The sequence below is a fragment of the Triturus cristatus genome, chromosome 4_1, assembly GCF_964204655.1.
Source record: "Triturus cristatus chromosome 4_1, aTriCri1.1, whole genome shotgun sequence".
NCBI lineage: Eukaryota > Metazoa > Chordata > Amphibia > Caudata > Salamandridae > Triturus > Triturus cristatus.
Window position 1 is genome coordinate 398080154 of NC_140585.1, and position 23751 is coordinate 398103904.

Sequence of the window (23751 nt, forward strand, 5' to 3'; positions counted from 1 at the left end):
ACAACCGCCTCTAGTGTCCTGCAATACCAGCTAGTCCGAATCTGGCTGATGAAAACTACCATTGGCCAAAAGCTAAACTAAACTATACCATATGTTTCTCAAAACGCTTACCATAAACCGTAATGAGTACAGACTCATCATAGATCACCCTGGTCCCCCAAACCTTTCCCAGGGAACTGGAGAGAAATGAACTCAATTGCGCAGGGCAAGAAATACCAGAAATTACTGCTGTCCACGTTCCCATGACCACACTCTCAGATGCATTGAAGTAGTTATATAGCGCCACTCCTACCAGTGTAGGGTGTCCCTGAACTTTGCATCTCACACAGAATCCGCCGAGCCCATCACTCATATACATGTGAATCAGTGTATAGGAAATGTAACCTGAGCCAAAGGACGCAAAGTGTAGGAGACTCATGTCATCCCTATTTGCAGGCAGTTCAGTTCAGGGCTGCTTGGTGTGGTGAAGCAAAAGCTCAGTCAGTTTCTTAGCCAAATCAACCCTCTTGCAACATTAATCAATGTTCTAATACTGTATGCTTAGCGGTGTGTATGCAGCTCTAGGATAAGCGTTTGTAGCTCGCTCTTGACTATCAGGGTTTTAAGATATACATTGCAAGTAACCAAAGGATGCCTCTTTTGAACACAGTAACCCGCTGACCTATTCACATCATACGCACTCTGAAATCAACTTGGCACATGTTTTATGCAGCGGGCAATTAACCCTCTCCACTAACTACACCGAAGTCAAATCCGCCACTATACAAATTCCCGATCTCTCTCCCGGAAGATAACAAATTACCCGAGTTATCTTGGCATGTGAGTGAGGCCTGGAAATGCAGCGGAAAGAAACGCAGCATCCGGTGCTTCAAAGCACAATAAACTTCCAAACCGGCAGGAGGAGACGGCGGGGAACCGCGACAGGGGACAAGATAGCGGAACATGGTGGCATGTCAAGAAAAAACAGGGATCGGTGGTGAGCCCCGAAAGGGATAACTGTCTTCTGAGAGCAGCACCTGCTAGGTGTGAAGGGAAGTGTACAGCCTACTCTCGAATGGATCCTGGCTGAACAGTGTAGGGGGGTTAGAAGTCACATTATGGAAAGGTGGACCCATACAACGAAGTACACTCAGCGGCACCGGGGCAGTGACGTATGCGGGGTTTGGTTCTACTCGCAGGCCCTCTGATACGCCAAAACGCACCTAATATATCTTTCATCATTAAGTCATATCTAATTAAATTGTCTCTATAAAACCTGTCATGACAAGGGAAAACAGTCATTATCGTTATGTAAAGTCCTCAATGGGTGCCTTCCAGACAACACGTGGTTGTGTAGCGGTGATGGGTACTGTATATGTATGTACCACTATTATCAAGGAAGGGGGTGGGGACCAACTCTGAGCCATGACTGAAACATGACTGAACCCCTAGTGACTCCACCCTCTTTCCTCTGGCACACATAGAGCCCATTCTATGAATTCCCCGAGTAAATGCTGTCTAATTCCAAGACTGCCCGTGGCCCAACTCGTAGTTTTCTTTTAGGAGAAATGAATCATATTTAACGTTGGAGCATTAAATCTGCACAATACCTTCATTGTATCTTTAAAAGGCCCTGTTTGTGCGCACGGCTTTACTTTCTAAGCATAAAAGAGCAGTAACCCCAACATGTTAAAACAAAAGCGAAGTAAAATAAATACATGCGCTGGGTGATGAATGCCTGGCGCTGTGTCTCTATGTGTGTCTAAAGCATAGAAACAGCACGCCCTTCCTGGCACTAGTTGTGGTCCGATTCCTCCCCTCTTGGTTAATTAAAGAGATGCCACTGGTGCTCTGATATTCACCCGCTCAGATGTGCGGGAGAGCAGTAGAAAGAATAAATACATGCGCTGGGTGATGAATGCCTAGCGCGGTGTCTCAATGTGTGTCTAAAGCATACAAAAACAGCACGCACTTTCTGGCACTAGTTGTGGTCCGCTTCCTCCCACTCTGGTTAATTAACGAGGTGCCACGGATGCTCTGGTCTTTACCCGCTCAGAGGTGCGAGGGAGCAGTGGAAAGGGAAGCAAACGGGATGGCTGCTCCACTGCGGAGCTACTCAGACTTAAGCGAGGAGCCCAGCACCACGAGAGAGGGAGGAGCAAACTTCGCCCCTGAATCCCAAAGACCCTACAATATACTACCCAGACCGGACCAGGGGAGCTTCGAACCTCTTCACGGCGCTCTGCAGAATAATAAGACCGTCTCGGAGAATGTGATTGGATAGCTTCAAATACCAAAAGAACGTGCAGGTTCTCCTTCCCCTGGGAGCGGCAGGTGCAAGGCGCAGCGGCCCCCGCAGATAGTGGAGCTGCGCGCTATGTAAAATCGGCTACGTGGCCACACCTGTTCCAAGAGCCGTCTACACTGAATATATGAGCGGGAGTCGGGTTACGCCGGCGGCTCACCTTGACTGCCAGAGACACGGCTTCTGAACGCAAGAGAGCAGCAATGAGCTTGCTGTTCGTGCAATGAGCTTGCTGTTCGTAGCGGCACGTCTGTACTCAGCCTGCCCGAGGACACCGCCCGTTAACCCACTGACCGAACTCCACCGAAGTCCAAGTTATAAATTGCAAGTAACAAACGATGCCTCTTTTGAGAACAGCATAAAAAAGTAGTAACCCCAACATGGTAAGCCAAAAGCAAAGTAAAATAAATACATGCGCTGGGTGATGAAAGCCTGGCGCTGTGGTCCGCGGGGACCCAGGCAGCTCCCACCCTTGCAGTGCTGTTGTGTTAGGGCCGAGAACCCACGCTAGTCTCCGATGTGGACGCGCCTATGGGGCTCGCAACCTGCTTACAGCCCCGCGGCGGCCATGCAGCAGCCGGACCACACAGCATGAGGAGCTGGAGCACCCTTATCGTATCCGGGGAGCCCCACGGGTTTGCAGCTATTACCGCGCCTTACATATCCCCGTTACGTTACCAGAGGACCTCAACGCGCGATGTGAAAGCGGCCCGAGCCGCGAAAACACAAACCACATTCAGACCGTGAGGCCATGAGCCGCTGTTCAAGTATAGGTTTACGCTTTTAAGCACATCTTATGTAGCGCGAGCTCGCCCCGAAGGCCTTGGAAATATTTGGCTAGTTTTATATGGCGCGAACTAGATCCGAAACGGCTCAAGTATTACATCGTCGTACATAGCACCCGTTACGTTATATGGGGACCTATCGTCACGCGATGCGAAAACGGCCCCGAGCCGCGAAAACACAAACCAGATTCGGATCATGCCATGAGCGGCTGATCAAGTATAGGGTTACATTTTCATGCATATTTTATGTAGCGCGAGCACTCCCAAAGGCCATGACAATATTCGCCGAGTTTTATATGGCGCGAACTTGATCCGAACCAATCAAGTATTACAGCGTCTTACATGGCACCCGTTACGTTACATGAGGACCTATCGTCGCGCGATGCGAAAGCGGCCCCCGACCCGCAGACCCACCCCTATTCAGAATGAAAGTATAGGACTGCCGTACATAGCGAAAATCAACGCGCCCGAACAGGGATTGACCCCGGACCCTCATATTAGACGTCTGCTGCTAAGTGCCGCGGGTGCCGGAGGCACCGAAGACGGTGCGGACGACGGACCGCTGCAGGGAGGTGAGGTCGAAGCGAGGTGGGCGACAGAGGCCTTTGAACGAGCCCCCGCCCGTGAGACCCGTCCCCAGGTGACCGCGAGTAAGGTGGTAGGGGCGCTGCCGGAGTCCGTTGCAAGGTATTGCTCGAAATCACCGGGGGTTGAGCTGAGGCGGGGCTCCGAAACCTTCGTTCACAGTTCCCGGTTCAGCCGCTCTAGGCCCTATGTTACTTCTGCTGTACCAGCAGTCGGCGCCCCCTGACCTCTCACGCACAGCCTTAATATCCGTTCCAAAACACCCTAAACTCGATCCCGACGTCTCCCGCCTGACACTACCCCACTACCAGCTCTAATGTCAGTTCCCATTCCCCCTTTTAAGATTACCGCCGCGCCATAGCAGCATCTTGCGCCCCCTCCGCCCGTGGCGATTTCAAGCCACAGGGCCCTCGTCTACCTGGTACTGCCCAGGGACAGGGCCGGGGCGGAGTAGTGGCGGCAAGACTTACCCGCGAATTGTGACGAACGCGGGGCCAGGCGACGGCAACCGGAGCGACGAGGGGAACGGCGTGAGAGAGGGGCAGCAATACGTGTGTCCGAGCTGGAGCGGCGCGCAGCAAGCAGAGGAGGAACTGGGCAAAAGGGGCGCCTAAGTAGGGGGGCTAGCCTCGCCCCCCACCCCCAACGGCCCACCTCCACCTACACACTATTGGGAGGTCTCCTCCCTGGGCGTAGCCTCGCGCGCGAGGCAGAAGAGGGGGAAGGCTGCGACGGGCGGCCACTAGAGAGCTGCCCTGCTGATGTCCCACTGCGTGGGACGCGGGCAGCGGCATTTCCTAAGTTTTTTGCCTGCCGGGGATGTGACACTGGCGGATCAGAAGCTATACCAGTACGCTTGTCCGCACCCCTGCTGCCTGCCCTCCCCCCGCCGCCCCTCCCCCTCAGGGCACTGTATAGACAGCTTCTCGCTGCTCCGGTACCTTAATGGTGCACCAACAGCAGCGCCTAGAACATCCCCGGAACAGTGGACCGCTATTGTCGGGCATAGGACACCAGCATTTCTAAGCAAGGTGCAATATCTTTAATAGGCGCGTGTAGCAGTCGCAGGCGTGCATTATGCCAGTACTTTTGAGACATGTACAGGCACTAGGGCGAGAGCTGCTGTCTTAGGAACTGGGGAATCAGGCTCCAGTCCCGGCATCGGGTCAACACCCTGTGATTCTGGGCACACCACTTAACCTCCCCGGGCATACAAACAATATGTAACATGTGGTTCTTCTGTAAAGCCTAGCACCGCTCTTTTTCGCAGGTACAGGCAGTAGCGGCCCGTGGTGGGAGTGCTGCTGGGCGCTGACGTGGGGCGGGGGAGTGGCAGGGTGGGGGTAGTAAACTACGGATTATGGCTGATTAGAGGCAAGTAAACATATAAATAAATAAAACGAAGTTCGTTGTGTGCGCTGTATCGCATTTGGCGATGCCGTAGTTTACTACCCCCCACCCTGCCCCTTCTCCCCCCACGTCAGCACCCAGCAGCACTCCCACCACGGGCCGCTACTGGGTACAGATGATATCTGTTCTCAGTGTAGTGGGATTTGGGGGCGGCGCGTGAGTGGAGTTAGGGCAACTTTTGGGGCACCCCTGGAGATGTACCCTTTACCATACTTCAATTCGCATCCCTAACTTCTCAGCTGCGCCCCGCACGCAATCATACACAGCCTGCCTCCACAGACATAGACATTTGCACAGTCGGTACAATCAAACAATCCTACAAAGTATAAACCCTTAGACACATACCTTAGCCCCATTTTCTTATACGTATAAAGCACGTGCACATCTTTACCCTCCATCACATGTAAAACACTCCCGTGAAAAACACTTCTTTTCTCAGTTCATGTAGAAACACACACAGCTACATCTGCATGCAACACTACGAACCTGTGAGGAACCGCATACAGGCACCAGGTACAATAACACAGTGACATGACATAGCGGCTCTCAAGGGAATACACAGAAAAATGAAATTTAGTACACACCAAATTAGAAGTGATCGCACACCTATGCATTTGTCAGCTCAAATGGTGGCATGTGGACGTTGGTAGAGACGCACTCTCTCATTTCTTGAGTAAATGAAGAGTTCTTATCGCCCAGTGGGGTATATCTTTCAGAGAACTCGCACTCATTTGATGTGCAGGTGCCTTGTTTCCAAACTGCAGAATGTAAAATAAATCCCTAACTCTGCATAACATGTACTTATCTACAAAAAGCGCACTTCCACTTTTTCTACTCATGTTGTGATCACTCCTGTGAGCACATATCTCAAGCTCTCCAAGCTGTGCACTCATCGCAGACAGAACGTTTCTCCCACTTTGTTGAATCTCGTTATTACAGATTAGCAGTAACCATCTAAGGGAGCAGATCTCCAAGGTAATACTAGATCCGAACTGACTACCTCAGGAGGCATATCCCCCAGGTCAATTCGGGGAACATATCATTCTTTGCGCATGCTTTATCCCAGGGAGCATAACAGCCAGCCTTCTAGATGGACACATCATTCAGGTTGCAACATCTCAACTTAGTCTATCGCCCAACCTAACAGTGCAGCAATGCTCACTACAGAGAAACATTTCACCAGCTGTGGTCACCCCACGGAGCATATCCGGAGGCTCATATTATACCATATTATCAATGGTCTCCTTGGGAAACACTCGCCAGGGTCAGCACTGATCTGCCCAGGGGGTTTCTCATTCAGATTAATCGAAATCAGCGTTGATCATTAGTGCAAGTGCATTGCTGGCGTATTACATACTTGCACTGATCTGATCCCCCAGCATCTTATTTCTAGGTGTTTTGCAACTCTTCATTGTGCTTGTTTGAGCCACGTTTTTGGGAATGTGTGAATAGGGCGTTACAGTAGTCAAGTCTAGCTGATAGAAGAGCTGTGACTACCTTTTTCTGAAAAAGCAGACGGTTTGTAGGGGAGGATCTTCCTAAGTATTTTAAGAATGCAAAAGCATGAGGACGTGATGTGGTTTCTCTGGCCCTCAAAAGATAGTTTTGTATGGAAGTATCATCAAACAACAATAGTATATCAACAAAAAAACTAGCACTAGCAGTGAGCAGATACAGAAACAAGCTTCCATTGACAGTAGTTCTCCCCCTCCACATCTCTGATAACTATTACGGTAGGGGTAACCGGGCAAATGAGCAGTAAAGCGGGGGGAGAACCCCTCTCCAGTGGGGAGATCGAGATGGAAGGGACCACAAACTACCGCATCAACCTCCAGCCTGTGGTCCACACTGCATCCCAACTCGTTACCTCCTCATCCGTCTTCCTCGCCACAGCAATCACTCGTGAGCATTCTGCTTCCACAGAAACTCCAAGCAAAAGTTATCATACTAGTCTCCCTATCCCTCCAATACGGCCCTCATTGGCAACCACCAAGTACATAAAAGGATACAAGGTCCAAACCAGGACCAGTTTTTTGTTTTGTTTCTGCACTGCTCCGAGTGCTGTTCCTGTGATCAGGTAGGGCGGGACGGTGGTCCTGCTATAGCGGACTCTCTTGTCCCAGGGTTTTTTCGGTTTGCCTCAACATGTCTTCCTTCCCCCCTTTTTAGGTCTCGCCTGAGCCAGCGCTTTAGCGCTGCTCTGGCGAGAGTTTTAGTAAGCGGGATTTGGAAGTGCAAACTAGTGGCTTTTCAGGCCTCTAGCTGCAGTGCATGTGCGCCAGGCGCGCGCACCATTTGTCCGCCTGCGTGATCACTTTTGCGGCCGCTTTGATGTTCTCAGTGAGCCGCGCGGCCACTGAGAACATGAAAGCGGCCGCGAAAGTGCTCACCATATGCTCTGCTCGCATCTCCCTCCTCCCTTTTCGGAACATGGTTCGTGTGCGCTCGCTTTCGTGACTTGTTTTCTTGGTGGCTTTCTTCATTCATACAGGACCTTATTCCCTCCATGTTAAGAAACGTTAATTTCAGACACATTCAAAACGAGGGTTGTTATCCGAGCAAAACCTGCAAACGAGTCCCGCAGCGGCATGCATCACCACCCCAGGCCATTCCCACTCCCTAGCTCAGGCCCTAGCTTGCAGGGCAGCCATTCTCACGGAGGCCATTGAACAGGCCCAGTGGTTGCCACCCACCTTCCCACAAGTGCCCAAAACGCGACTAAGCAGCTTCGGACAGTGGAAGTCGGATGTTCGGTGTGATTTTTCTACCTCCACCTCTATCTCCAGTGCTGTGTTTCGAAAGTTTTCCTTCGCTTTGATTTTCTCCGACGTGCCGTCTGGGCGGAGTGCGAGCGTTTCTCTTGAGAGGGCCTAATTGAATGGAGAGAGCATTAGTTGTTGTGGTAATGCCTTCCAAATTCAGAACACTGAACTATGGCGCTAACCATGGCAACATTGTTTGTGCGAGGAGGGTGAGAATAATAATTATAAACAGAACAAGAGGCCGCTGAGCATCAGTACAGTCGTCATTTACTTTGATTGGTTGATGCAGTATTGATTAGCATTCCCAGAATACCTGCTCCAGCAAATCACTCGAGTAAACAGGCTAACGGTTTCTGTTTAAAGTCTACTTATTTCTGCTTTTATTTTTTATCTACCTAGTTGTTGTTTTCAACCACAAGTCTTGCTGTTCATTTAGTTTCTGTCCCCCCCCCCTTGACCCGCCCCCCGGAGCTAAGTTTTTATTCTTTCATCTTTTGTATGCTTACACAGAATTTTCGAATTTTCCTTTTGTAGGGTCAGGGTGACAGGAAGTCACAAACTAAACGTCAGAATGCGACAAAAAGCAGTTAGGAGTTAGGACATGTGAGGTGGCACGTGTCAAAGAAGAGTCTGCCACTTCTGTTACGTACTGTGGGTGTGACTTTGTAACGTACTTTTCCACTATCACTAGCCGGATGAGACAACAAGAGTCTGGGCCTCATTTGTGATTGGGGGGCGAGCCCCATTTGGCTGATGTTGTTGAGATACCGCCCCCACAACCCCAGCCGAAGTAGTCACAGGCCCAGGGAAATGCTGCATTTAGTTTTCAGCAAGTCAGGTCAATGCCTGCTCTTATAGAAGTCCTAGAAAACTAAAGACAAGCATTGGCATAGCCAATAGGTTTTGCCTTAGGGACCTTATAAGTGTTTAGCCATGCAACAGTTGTTGTTGTTGCACCAAGGATATTGTGCTGCATAACTAAATACTTATAAGATCCCAAAAGCGAGATCTTTTGTCTATGCCAATGCTTGTCTGTTTTTATTCACGGAGTTCAATGTTGGCAAGTCTGTATCTGTTAGCTCCATGTTCAGTGCCTCATTGTTCAGTATTAATATGCCAATTTTGAAGGTCTAAATGTATTTCAGTTAAAAGTGTTTTGTTCTATTTACAGATTATACTGTTTAACCCTATTTCTTCTAAGCACAATGTCTCTTGACCTATCCGTGACCTGTCTCTTGAGGTGTGTCTGACCTCTTTGTGAGGTGTGTCTGTTGGGTCTCTCCCTTTTTGATGTGCATACACATTGACCTCCAGTGGAGGTGCAACCTCTTACGTTTTCATTTTACATAGGGTGTTGTGACGATTTCGGTCACAGCGTGGGGTACACAACGTTATTACCTCCTTAGGAGGTGCCTTTACTCCTTGTATTTACTTACCTCACTAGTGCACAACGTTTCTTTCCCCACACGAGGTGTGTTCCTTTGGTTGTTTTCGCCCATTGTTACAGTGTACAGTGTCTCTCCTCATGTACACAAGGTTATGCGTGAACTATAGTCCCACTCACACATGCTCAACTAATGACCTCTCCGCGAGGTATGTTTTGGGGTTATGTCCCACTTTCATGTGCATATCAGTTGACCTTCAGTCGAGGTGCGTCGCGCAGACGTGTGTTCCGCATTTACTAGGCACAATCTCTTGACCTCTCCGGAGGTTTGTTGTGGGGTTTTTCCCCATTAACCTGTGCATAGCATTTTCACCTCCAGTCGAGGTGCGTCCGTACATGGACATCACATTACATGTCTTATGCCTTCACTGCAGTGCACGTTTTACCTTTCCTAAGGTGTCTAGTGTTGGTCATGTTTTTTTTAACAGTGCACATATCCATACCTCCACTCGAAGTTGCCCATGCATAAGCAAATGTTTTTACCCTTAGCGGGTGTATGGTTTAAGTCGCCGTAGTGCATGGGTTACGTTACTCTGGGCGTTTTTGATGGTTCTTGTTTTGTTTTCTACGCTGTAGCCCAGTTGTATTTTCTATTTGTAATTCTTTCTTCATATTTTGATGGAGAAGTATGAGTATTTGCATTTCTCTTCTTCTCTGTCGTGTTGTTTCCTCCTGATGTGAGCTGCCTTCTTGCATGCTTACCTGGCCAGTGGGTGTGCAGAGGATAGTCATTAATGGTTTCTCCTTCTATTCTTTGCCCTCTGGTGTTTCTGTTCTTTTCCTATCTTTGGAAGAGAAGATGAGTTTGGTTTATGTTATTCTCTCTTCTCCCTTCATTATGTTTTACCCCTACTCTCTCTGGGGCTAATCCATTGTGCTTTGCACGCGTGGGTTCGTATCCCATCCTCCTTGCCATAAAATTGTAGTGATCACTCCAGGCTGATTGTGATGTTTCAGGAGGATTTATTCAGGTTGGTTACAAGATGAGTAATTCAGTAGTATTCAGTAGTGGATCAACCCTACCAGGAGCAGCCAGCAAGGCACTCAGCCCTTCTCCAACTGTGGATTTCATAGAGGAACATTCCATATTACATCATCTCCACAGTGTTCCACTGGTGGAGCAGTGAATGGCAAGAACAGCACTATAACAAGATACTACATAATGCTTCTCCACTCTCTCCTCAGAGTTCACCAGATAGACAAAGGAGAAGCCCAAGCAGTTTGACATTCTTCAGCCAGCTACCACCCTCCTCTGATACTCAAACTAGCATGCAGAAGCACGGAGATGGTAGAGCAGCTCAGGCGGTGGCAGCGCCCAACAAGATGGTGGAGATGGTGTCTGAAGACACATTGCCCATCAAAGCAAGAGAGGTTTCCTCCTCATCGGCTCACATGTGGTCTCTGGTGAGCTCCTATCTGCCATTTTGGTACACTTACAACAGTATTACACTCTCTGAAACTCCGGGCTTACAAGGATGTTGTTGTAAGAAACCCTGAATATTTAGGGGAGCATGGAGTTCCAAAAATGCTCACTAGAACGACTTGGACTTCATATTCAGGCTGGCCTGGAAACCCAACTGGTGAATGTTCAGTTGGATGGTAAGGATTAAGAACATATGGCCTCAATGGAGATGTTTAGAAAAAGTATGAAAGTTCCAGGTATGCAATAACTTCAATGAAAAGCCACAGGCTTTGCTCTGATGAGCAATCAAAAAAGGCAAAACAATTGGCAAAATATGAACTGAAAGAAAATGAAAAGACAGCCAAACCTTTTTTCTAGGAGTAAAAGAAGCAGACTTTGATCCTGATTTATCAGCATACCCCTTCAGCTTGATCTTTGAATGAAGTAGTCGTTCAGAAACTAGATTTTAATGCTTCTGCAGTAATCTAAATAATCGGCAGCCACTAGAACTAAAGGGTCAATACAAGGTCAACACGAGGTGATTGTGGAAAAACTCTTGGATGAAATCCATGCATATAAGTTAAAAGTCAAAACCTAGATGACATAACAGGTAGGAACATTCTGCAAAAGACGACTCAGAAATCCAAATATCTAAACTTAAGGACAGTAGCATCATAGATACTGCTCCAAACTTTTGTTTGTTGGCCCACTTTGTCCATTAGACTTGGGATGAGAACCAGAAGTTAACACTTAGGGCTCGAGTCCGATCTCGGTCAAAAGGGCTCCGAATCAGATTCGAAATTGCACAAACCGATCTGGAGCCCTTGTTCCCGACCGAATCGTCCCCCAGTCAGAATGACCAAGTACGATGTGAATATCGCATCCACGTCGACTGAATCATTTCCGAAACCGATCCTGTCAGTTCGACTTGTGCGCAGCCGATTCGTACAGCTCTATGGACTCAGTTTCCGAGCAAGCAAGTATGATGAACGATTCGGATAGCCTTCACGATCCGGTTTGCCCGGATCAAAAAATCTGCCTGAATCGGTCTTTGGGAGCCCGTAGCAGGCCCCCCTTCACACAGAGCCCTCCGAATCTGGCCCGTGGAGATACCCATGGGTCCCCTCTTCCCACCCATGCACAGTTTGGCAGGCACCATGGGGTGTCCGCCACAGGGTGCATGACTATACCCAACCACCCATTTTGTCAATGCGAGCCTGTGTACACGTTCGGTACACAGGCTCCTATTGAAGTCAATGGGAGTCTGACCGAATCCTATCTGGATGCATTCAAATGCATCGTACTTGTTCGGTCGGACTCCCAAGACCCGAGTCGTGCGGAAAGCATTACGGACACGATTCGGTCCCGATGCTTTCCGAACAAGATCGGAATCAGGCCCTTAGCCTATTCCCAATGCGTAACACAAGGGAAGGTAGGACATTGACTTCCTCTATCAGAAATGAGAGTACAAGGAAACCCATGAAGACAAAAACATCAGTAAGAAACACTTGGACATTTTATCAGTTGTTGGTAATATGGTCACAGGAAAACAATGGATAATCTATAACGAAGTATTCATAGTACACATTATTACATGATATCGTTCAGAAGGAGGAAGATTGGTTATGAAATTAGTCATTTGATATTTAAAAGTCTAACCTAATTTAAATATTCAAATAAACATAAAAATATTTCATTATTATTTGTATGTAAATATTTTACACAATTCCATAAATATATTTAAAAAATAAAATAACACTAACAATTATAATAAATAATAGTAACGGTAACAAACAAATTATTTTAAAATATAACAAATAAATAAAGTAATGAATTAAATATTTTTTTACATTTAAATACAAAAGCATTTTTTTTTAAATAAAATAAACATTACAAAAAATTGCTAATTTAAAAAAAATTATATTAAACAATGATATTTAACAAATAAATAATATAAATTCAATGTAAACAACAGAAGGGAAAGGGCTGCACTTCGGAGAGGTTAAATGTACTACCTCACACTTTGGAGAAGTTAATTTTACTATCTCTACTCCAGTCTAAGCAACCGTAGGGAAAGCTCTGGACTTTGAAGGAGTTACATTTACTATTCCCACTCTATTCCCAGCAACAGTAAGGAAAGCACTGGAATTCAGAGAGGTTAGATTTACTACTCCCACTCCAGTCGGGGCAATATTAGGGAAAGCGTTGGACTTCGCAGGGGCTAGATTCGTTATGCCTACTCAAATCTAAGCAACAGTGGGGAAAGGATTTCACTTCAGTGGTTAAATTTATTTCCCAACTCCATTCTAAGCAACAGTAGAGAAAGCGTTGGACTTCAGAGGGGTTATATTTACTATTCCAATGCCAAACTCAGCATTATAGGGAAAGCATTGGACTTCAGAGAGGTCAGATTTACTATTCCCACTCCAGTCTCAGCAACAGTAGGGAAAGTGTTGGAGTTTGAAAGAGTTAGATTTAGTATTCCCACATCAGCCCAAGCAACAGTCAGAAAATGTTGGATTTCGAAGACGCTAGATTTAGTATTCTCACTCCAATCTATGGAAAGGGATGGACTTTGGAGGGTTTAAATTTACTATTCCCGCTCCAGTCTAAGCAACAGTAGGGAAAGTGTTGGACTTAGGAAGGGTTAGGTTTATTATTCCCATTTCAGTGTGAGCAACAGTAAGGAACGTGTTAAGATTTCAGTGGGATTAAGTGAAGCACTCCAACTCAAAATCATTTTGTAGCAAACATTTAAATACACAAGCACAAAATATTACACCGGACTCTATATAAATAATACATACTAAATGTATTTAAAACATAAATAAATATAATAAACAGAATATTAAACTAAAATCACCTCCCTACCGACAACACAATACAGCAAAAAATACAATATTAATATAATGAAAACATTTATCTATAAAGTGATACAAAAATTCAAAGAAAACATTACATTGACATTTTAACTGGAAAATTCCAAAATAAATTAACAATTAAATACAATTAAAAAAATAAGTAAAAACATATAACTTCAATAATGTCTCACCCTTTCCCTTTAAGAAACAACAAGCTACTACAATTAATATTAAAAAATATAAATATTTAAAATATTCATTTACAAATTAAAGATAGATAAATAAACATATATTCAATTAAATATTTAATAAAATACCTAATCAATTAAATATTTATTTTATAATAGAAAACTATTACACAATAAAATTAAAAATATTATGTGATGTCATGTGTATCTGTAAAGTGCACTATCACCCTAGAAAATATCCTGGCATTGAGCAGGTGTGTGTGCCTAGCCCTGCTGTCATATAATATAATAAATAATGTAATTACCTTCCAACCTGATTCCCAACAAACTCAAAAACACACTACTGCAAACCCCCTCTTTCCTTGGGGGACTCTTGGCTTCACACCTACATACATGCTAGGTACACTTAGGTACACTTAGCTAGGGTTTGCATCATAGGAGTTTGCTTGACTATTGCTATGTATCTATATGCCTGCAAATATTCACTGTTTTAGCACCATGGTAGAATTCTACCTTTTATTTACTATGTCGGTGCTCGCAATCGGATATATCTGTTTCTGTCTAATGGTTGGTGCAGCTCACGTATTTTATACTAGAATTACGCTGGTTCAATAAAGGCTAATTGAAAACGTCCCCATTGTTTATTCTGTATATCTCTCTGATAAGAAGTGAGCACGAGTGACTGAATGAAAAGTGCTGCACTTTCCACGATCCCTGAAGGATCAGTTAGGGGGCTTATAGTGGCACTGTGAGCTAGCTGATCTAAAGGCCAACATATCTTTTGGAGGTGTCTGGAATCAGTCTGGACAGCAATCCCTTAGTTTATGTTGTCTAAATGCGCAGATCCTATGTATTATGAGGAACTACACGACATTGCACCACCAATGTTGGTTTGGTCCTTATCTAACGGTCAAATCTGAGTGGTACAGTCATGCTTTCTGAGAGACCCCTACTCACATTTACCCAGACTCGTCTGGGCTGGGGAGGGAAAATCTGCCACAGCTGAGTAGATACATTCTATGTATAAGCTGTAGGTTCATTCAAGCTTGAAGGATTATAGTTCCCTACATTGTGTAAAACCTTATCTCTTTCTCTATAAACTTCCATCCATAATGTCTCAAAGCGCAGGCGCTGGTGCAAGCGGTACGAGTGGTACTAGTGCAGAAGAAGCTGAGCTTGAAAGAGCTCTTAACATGTCAGAGGATTGCAGAAATGCACTTACTATGATATTAGCAGAATATGGGGTCTCATCGTTAGGTAGGACCGTAGCTTTCGTGATTGAGGCACACGAGGCATTCAGAACAGAGGTATTCTATTCCTGTGTTAGATTCCCACCTGCAGATGCACCCAGACATATGTTTCATTTTTATTCTACGGATGAAATACCAGATGTATACTGTCCATATGAGGACATTGAAGTCCCGTTAACTTACTAAGAACATTTAAATTGGTTTAAAGATGCCCTCCCCCATACCACAGATAAAGTGAGACTCAGTCCGCTCAGCAGAGACGGAGCAAATTGGCCGGTCCTAGCTGCATACATACCATATCCAGAGATTGATACATTGCCAGGAGCAGACTTACGTCCACTTCACAAAGAAATAATAAAACTATACAGAAATATGAAACAGTCCGTGAAGCGAACACTCATAATATAACCTGCAAGGGTCACTCAAGCTGGTCAACCACAAGGGACTGCAACAAAAATCACCCCACGAATGCTGAATGCGATTATGGGAAGAATGCCCACTAAATTGGAGCAAATGCCATTTTGGATACCACAGAAAATAGCACATGTTGAGGTAGGTTTTTCAAACACTGGCCCGCAAGAAAAACACAGAATACTGACAATTTGCTTGCCAATGAATATAACTCTCCCGATAGAGGATTGTACCACTTGGGGTACAGCCGTTTATACCAGAACACATGGTACCCCCTCAATAGCTGTCATACCAGAAATATTGAAACAAATACAAAAGATCGGGGGAAGAACCTGCCCTGGACTTAGGAGTGAAGTTGATAGGCAATTCTGCCCAGGTATCAACAATTATGTTGGCTAACATAAAAGGGGAGGCAGCAGCGGTGGCTATATGCCAATGCCTGAGAGAATGCACTCCTGCACAACAGAGCGAGATTTACCGAAAATTATCAGAGATACCTATGCGTCACTGGGTAGGGATAATTTAGGAGCTAAACCAGTGAAGCCACAATTGATGGGTAATCCTGAAAAGGATAACTCAAAGCACGCATCCGATTCTTCTAAAAAGAAATGGGACAGTGAACAATCAAAAAACAAGCAAAATGCAACACAGTCTCGGGGTAGGTCTTTTCAACAGGAGCCTTCCGACAGGAACTATAATCTTAGAACCTTGACAATATTAAGAAACCTGAGAGGTATCTGGATACTGATACACGTTCCTCTTGTTCCTTTCAGGGTTCGTCAAAAAACTCAGAGAGGGAAGGACAGTCGGAAAACAGATCAGAATATCAAGACAAGCCAAGAGACCCACATTGCACTTCAGAATACAATAGCAAAAAAGAAGATAATCCCAAAAGTAAACCTCACTTTAAAAAAAGTAGAAGGCAGCTGGCCTTAAACTAAGAAATGGCAAGACTACTGAGGACTCAATTATTGAGTGGCGAATGGGCTCTGACGATGCTAGACAGTACAGCAGAAGTAACATTAGCTTGCCAGAACCTGATGGAATTTCTGGTGACAGCAGCATTGAATGAACATTACACGGTGGAAACACCTGACACAAGGGTAAGTGTTACAAAAACCAAAAGAGGGAGTGAAGAGGTAGTGTCCAGAAAGGGCACTTCGAGGTGGATACGTCCTCCTCTAGAAATGTTCATAAACATATAGATCCACCCCTTAACAAAGATCGGGACAATTGTACTTACTGGTCGTGTGCGTATCCTACAATGGTTGGAAGCACAAAGTGTTTGTTTAAATACCCCTCACACACCAATAGGGCCCTTGGTGTCATGCTTCATCATAGGGGTCTTCCCGCACCACTGCGGGACGGGACGTGCTACTAACTACGACTATACAGGAGCACTGACGTTCAGTACTATGTGTTGTGTAGAAAGGTGTGAGTGGAAGCGTCAAGGGAGAGTGAAAAAAGTGTATTAAAAAAGTTCCTGGCTCTTGCGGAAAAATATTTTTAATATTCCTGAGGAGCTGGTACTATTAAAAGGGTGATTCGGAGGTGTTCTGCTTTAATGAGCGATAGTACTGAATGTCAGTGCTCCCGCGTAGTCGTAGGTAGTTGCACGCCCCGTCCCGCAGCGGGGCGGGAAGACCCCTTTGATGAAGCATGACACCAAAGTCCCTATTGGTGTGTGAAGGGTATTTAAACAAACACTTTGTGCGTCCAACCATTGTAGGATACGCACACGACCAGTAAGTACATTTTTCCCGATCTTTGTTAAGGGGTGGATCTATATGTTTATGAACAAGGGTAAGTGTCCCACATCACTCATATGAAATAACTCTCCATAAGGAGGGGAACATACCAACAAAAGTGAAAGATCTCTTTTAGGATATGATATCCTTTTGGCTGAAAGTGGCTGAGTTCGTCATGGATTGCACAAAGGGGGAAGAGGTAATTTTACAGTCTTTCTCCGAACTCGTTCTAGAATCACTAAAACACACATAGGTGTAGGAGTGAGCAGTAGCACTAGCTCTAGCAATATACCGCAATAATGTAGGGTGGGATGCTGAATCACCTTACCATGTAATCCTAGTTAAAACTACCCCTAAACCACAAAGACAGTACCCAATAAAACATGACGCAAAGAAACAGGTGTAATATAGAATTGCACCTCCTCCATGAATAACCCTTTGTTTCCAGTAATGAAACCCGACAATTCATACATTCTAGTTTTAGACTACAGGCACTTGAACACATGCACGAAAACATTTGCAGTACAAAATACACACAGTGCTGCATTGATGAATAACATTGTGCGGAAGAAATACAAAACAACATTAGATATTGCAAATGGATTTGTTTGCCAAAATGTAGGGCCTGAAAGCAGATATTTGACAGCATTTTCAGCGCCAATTCTTTAGACTGCCCCAAGGGTCTAAGAATAGCTCTGGTTTGTTCTCAGCAAGAGTGACAGAGTTACTTGAAAAATGTGATGAGGAGGCACTGTCCTATGTATATATTTATTTGACAGACAATGAATTATTGGATCACTTGCACAACATAATTTTACGGTTTGCCTCTGAAAGCGACAAATGTAACTTTAGAAAATCAAAAATTGCCCACCTCAATGTCCTATTTTTAGGATATGAGCCCTTAAGTGAAGGGAAGAGACAGGCAGCTAATTATTTTTAGAAAAATGCACGCTGCGCCAATCTCCAAAGACTTTGAAGAACTTACAATCCATTTTAGGATTCCTAAATTTTGGCAGAACATACATTTTGGATTTCTACAACTTAATTAGGGCAGATTTTTCAGTTCCCAATGTGGACAAAGGAACACACAGAAACTCTTTGTTCCTTACAAGCTGACATGATTGCTTTCAAACACTTACACACGTGTAAATACTACACATTTGGTGATGCGTGTAGTCGCGGGTCACTCTGGGTATACCTACCTCACTTTCAATGGGTTTAGCATCTACAGAAAAATACTGACGGCAGAACAGACTGCTGTAGTCAGAGAAAGAGCACTGGCTTACAAGAAACGAACAATTGTCGAGACTCCCGTACCGACCTTAGAGCCTGTTACAAAAGCAGCGTTTCAAACGCAAAAGCACTGCATCCACAATAGATACAATGAGCTAATTCTCTCACTGCAACAGATGTAGACTACAAGTTTGATTATACATTAAAAACAGAGGCATTCCTGCAGTACGAACAAGAATATTCTATCCCGAATGAAATATTGTCTCTCTATCAGTCTGAATACATTATTTACACTGACGGATCTGCCCTGCCTGACGTGGGAAGTAAACAGCAATACAGCGCAGCATGTGCGATTGCAAAGGAACGTATGCGGGATGGCAAGTTCCGTCCTAGCAATACGCAGACGCAGTCTCTAGGAGATTGCAAGGCACAACTGACAGAACTAAAAGCCCTGATACTGGCACTAAAAAATACGGATCTGGAACTCCCCACACTTATTGTGTGCGATTCATTTTACTGTGTCCAGACATACAATTAATATCTCCACTATTGGGTCCAGAATGGGTTTAGCGATTCCAAAGGTTGAGCAATAAAGAGCAAGTTGCTTTTGAAACAAGTGGCTGAGCTGAAAAAAGGTTTGCCATGGGCTCACATAATTCACACACTGAGTCATCAGAGTGTTGGCTTGCACGTTGAAGGGAATTCATTGGCTGTTGAAGCCACCAAGGCGACAGTGCGAATTGCTGCTGTTGCTGAAATCACTCGTTCTAGTCCAAGGATAGAAGGACAGATAATGGCAGCTGTGAACACTACGCTTAGCAAAAGCTCAGCCTAGCTAAAAGGTTTTCCACTCAAATACTCCTACAAGTTAGATGCCCGAAACATTCTGTATGCTCAAATTCCAGGAGTGGAGGATAGAGTAATACCAAACATGGATCACAGATTAGGTTTAATTCTAGCTGCACACGAGGCTCTGGGTTCGGTACAAGCAGGCATTACTGCAACAGTTTCACTACTGAAACAACATTATTGGTGGCCAGGTCTAACGAAACAGACCAAAGGCTTTGTCCTTAAGTGCAACATTTGTCAGCAGATGAAGGGTTCCATCGTAGCACGTCCACCACAAACGCCACTACTGATATCAGACAGGCCACTCGCATGTGTCTATTTTGACCACTGCAGCTCCTTACAATCTGACGGAGCTTACAGGATCATCTTGGTGGCAGTGGTTTCATGCTTTAGGTTCCTGTGGGTTTGGCCAAGGGGCACGGCTGACGCTCGAACTGTTATAAAGGATTAGCGAGTCTTTATAGGGACATACGCAACTGCCACATTACATTCTGACCATGGCCCCGCGTTTAGCTCTTGGGCTTACAAAGAAGCAATGGGAAGTTTGGGTGTGGTCTTGCGGTACTCCTCGCCATATCATCCAGAGGGAAATTTGATTGTGGAGAGGAAAAACCGGGACTTAAAGCAATCCTTAACAGCAAGGTTATTAGGCTTGGGTGGCAGGTGGGTCAACCACCTATATGAGGTTCAGAGGGCACTAAATAACATGCCAAGAAGTTCCCTGAGGGGTCGTACTCCCTATGAAGTCCTGTTTGCGACTAGAATGTGGGTACCCGACCTCGACTGTGGCAGCGCAGTGGCAGATGAAAAACCATCTGACATCAATGATCGTTTTACAGGAACTCAATAAATTACGGGCACTACAAAGCAATGTTCAAGTAAAACGCACCGAAACTGGGGAGGTGAAAGCTGTTCTGGCAAGACCTGCCTGGGTCCCATATATTGGGGACCTCGTCAGAGAAAAAATTGTGGCCAAAAGATTATTTGTGCCATCTTGTGCATTTTGTGGTAGCAAAATCCTCCCAGGGACCAATACCTGCCCATGAAAAATGAAACGAAAACGTTTCATTTTTTTTTAATGCACCCCGTTTTTCTTGGAGGAAAACGGGCTGCATAAAAAAAAACGGCTTTTTTTAAAAGCAGTCCCAGACATGATGGTCTGCTGAGCCCAGCAGGCCACCATACCTGGGAGGGCCAGCCATTCCCAATGGGCTCGTAAATTGCGAGATGCTCATTAATATTCATGAGCCTCGCAATTTGCGACCCCATTGGGAATCACAAACAGTGTTAAACACACTGTTGTACATGCAAAATAGCGCTTTGCAAATGATTTGCAATTTGTGAGGCTCTATTTTGCGTGTCGTACATCCGGCCCTTACTTTGTTACTCCCTGGATATAGCTCTGGATTGCAATAGGACTACTTTTCCTAGTCCTTTGGATAGGTATCGTGACTGTCTTTTTCCTGCTCCTGAATGGACATTATCTCCCAGAACTCTCCGCAGTCCAACATGTGAACTTGGTCCTAAAACCACATGCATCATCACACTGTGAACAGAGAGACCTGTCCTTAGTGAACATTACAGCAGCTCCAGTTCCCGAGGTAATAGTTTGGGACAGGGTTGCACAAGATGTGTATGGTCCAACTGAACTTCTGAAAATATCACACTTGTTTAAAATTTCCTAAAGTGATATCATCACCACCAGGGCTTTCTCTGATGATTGGGATTTTGAGACTGTAACTACTATGAGTTGTATGATGATACATCTGATTTTGACACCATGTATTGTTACCAAGACTATGCTCATCATTTCCTGCACAAAGCAAGTATCCACGTAATATTTTATCTTACTATCAATGGGAACATTGCCCAACACACCCTAAAGATTGTTCGCAAACATTTGCACAAAAGTTTGCCTATTTTTCTAGGTTTAACCCAAAATTGTATTATTATAAGCTTGCACCTACACCTGCAAAGAAGAATTGGCTAACACCAAACATATATATTCTGATTCCTTTATTTCCCAGCTGTCTTTACAGGGTTTTGACTTTTGGGGGGACACCATAGACACAAAATCTGTATGGGGGAGCTAGAGATTGGCAAGTTCGGGAAACTGAGGCCTTATTTAGAGCATGCCTCATACCACAGCAAATTATCTTCCTTAACAACACAGTGCAACAGACTTCCTGTCTTGGACTAACCAAGATGAAGGACCTGAACACACCTCGGATTCCCTCACTCACACACTTTGAGGGGTGGCGAAATTATACCAAACATAGTAAGGATACACTAGATGACATTATACATGATGGCTCATACAATTAATCAGACCCCAATTCGAAGGGATGGCACAAATAGGTGTCAGTCAAGATTCAGGGCTACCACCGAAGGGTTTAGTATCCATAGGACTCCTGACTCTTGCTGGCTCCCAGGGACTGGAACTGCTCTCCAAGGGTTAAGGAGTTTGCATGTAGTTACGTGCTCTAGGGACTATAAAGGAGCCCCAAATCGAAATCCCAGCTTATTGCTAAATCTTCTTCTGTTCCTCAATTCTCTCCTGGACAAATTATTGACAAATCAAACTACAGCAGGCTACTAAGTTAAGAACACGATACCAGGACACATTTGTCATATTTATAAAAGCGGAGGATGAGCAAGTTTTGTAATGTGTAAAGAACTAAAATCGAGCCAAATAGGACTTAGGTATTTTCTATTCATCAATGAGATGAGTCTCAAAATGCCTATTTTGGTTCAAAGGCCCACGCTTGGGCTGTTAATGGCCTCTTACAGAAGAATTCAACCTATTTTTGTTATTAATTATGATTGAAAATGAAGAAATTATGCACAATGCTCATACTCACCCAGCCAGTCATTGAATTTTCTAACCTCACTAGGAAGTCCAAGCTCAGTAAAATCACCTGCGTGGATCATAACATCTCCATATGGCATCTGTATTGGATCTGTTCTGGAATGAGTATCAGAAATACAGACAAAGCGAGTGTATCCTGGAGGCTTTGGAGCATCATGAGGGACAAGATCCACCCTACAGTATGATAAATAAAAGAAGCAGGTAATGTTACTTAGAGTCCTCATCTGGTACAACAATACCAGACACACAAAAACATATTTTGGTATAAAAAGCTTAAAGAAAGAGCAGTAAAGATGCCACTAGTATTCTTCCCAGCATACAATTAGAGCCCATAGCTAATGTGCCTACTTACATCAGTGTCGGTCATTATCACCAGTTAGATTCAGAGTAGCAATCCACAATTATGTCAGATATGACATAAAAAGGTAAAAAAAACACTACTTTTCTGAAGAAAAAAACATTGACCCACTGTTGGTGTAGTGTACAAATTCACATTGTTCTATATCCCCTTCAGTAAAGGGGAAGATCCATAAACAATTACAAAATTGTTTAAATGATTCAACATTATTAGTCCCAACCAAATTGCCCACTAAAGGTGTCAATGAAAAAAGCATTTACATTTCCCTACAGTTTTTATGACCAAAACTATTTTTTAACATGTTTTATAGTTTTTTCAATACTATTGTAGACTGAGCAACCAAGTTTACAAGGGAACTATTAAAAAACACAGCAGCACGAAGAATTGCTGCCCGTATGCTTTCCCGGAAACTCCCCAGGTCAAACTTTGCCATATCTATTGTTGCCAAAAATTCCCATTCAGATGTTGTGGGCTTCTGAAATGTACTACTTTGCCTTTATATTTAATTTCCTTATTTCCCTGTAATGCAGCTTTTCCAATGTTCCTTTTCTTCTCAATGCCTACGAAAAGAGACCAAATGCCCATCTTGTTGGAAATGCTAGTGTCATGGAAACTCTTGGCGAATGCTTCATCAGAGAACCCCACTGTCATTCAAAACAGATGCAGATACCCTCCAAATTGCTGGCCAGCTTCTCAAATGCCAGCAATGACCATACTTTGATGTCAATGACTATATTTACGTGACCTGTCCACTGTAAAAAAAAAAGAAGCAGATCCATGTTTCCGGATCTCTTTAAATCATGCTTTTTATGCCTGAAATTACGCTTGCTTACTTGCCACAATTTTTTTTATCGATTTTAGCAACTATAAGAAAGAGTACTATGGGCATATACAAGTATTTACTAAGTTCCCTGCCCTATTTATGAATAACTGCAATCATCGCTTCTCAGATAGAGGGAGTGGTCTTGCACTAGCTGGCTTTGTAGTGGAAAAGAGTATCAAGTTTGGGGGTCAGTATGATCAACTATGTCTTATAAAAGTTTTCTGATAAAGTCATCCAGCCCTGCCCTGCGCCTTTATTTTTCTTTAACGTTTTAAATAGTTGTTGAATCCGGTCACTACTGATTAGGGCTGCTAGAATTTCTCTAATTCCCTTGGTTTGAGAGGAGATTCATTCCATTTAGATGTTGTATTTGTCAAGAGCAGAGACTGCCACCTCCAGTATAACATTCCTTTATAGAAGTTTCTAAACTGTTCTAGTTTATCTTTATTATTTAGAAGCAGTTCAACTTTACTCGATTTGATCACTTTG

At 44.5% G+C, this 23751-nt stretch overlaps 1 protein-coding gene across 1 annotated transcript in view; it reads right to left on the reverse strand.

Annotated features, from left to right (window-relative positions):
- MPPED1 (metallophosphoesterase domain containing 1) overlaps positions 1 to 23751 on the reverse strand; it is a 571670-nt gene that overhangs the window by 336358 nt on the left and 211561 nt on the right. The window contains exon 3 of the mRNA XM_085650550.1: positions 22074 to 22255. Within this exon, the coding sequence (XP_085506676.1) occupies positions 22074 to 22255 (182 nt within the window). The remainder of the gene's footprint in view (positions 1 to 22073; positions 22256 to 23751) is intronic.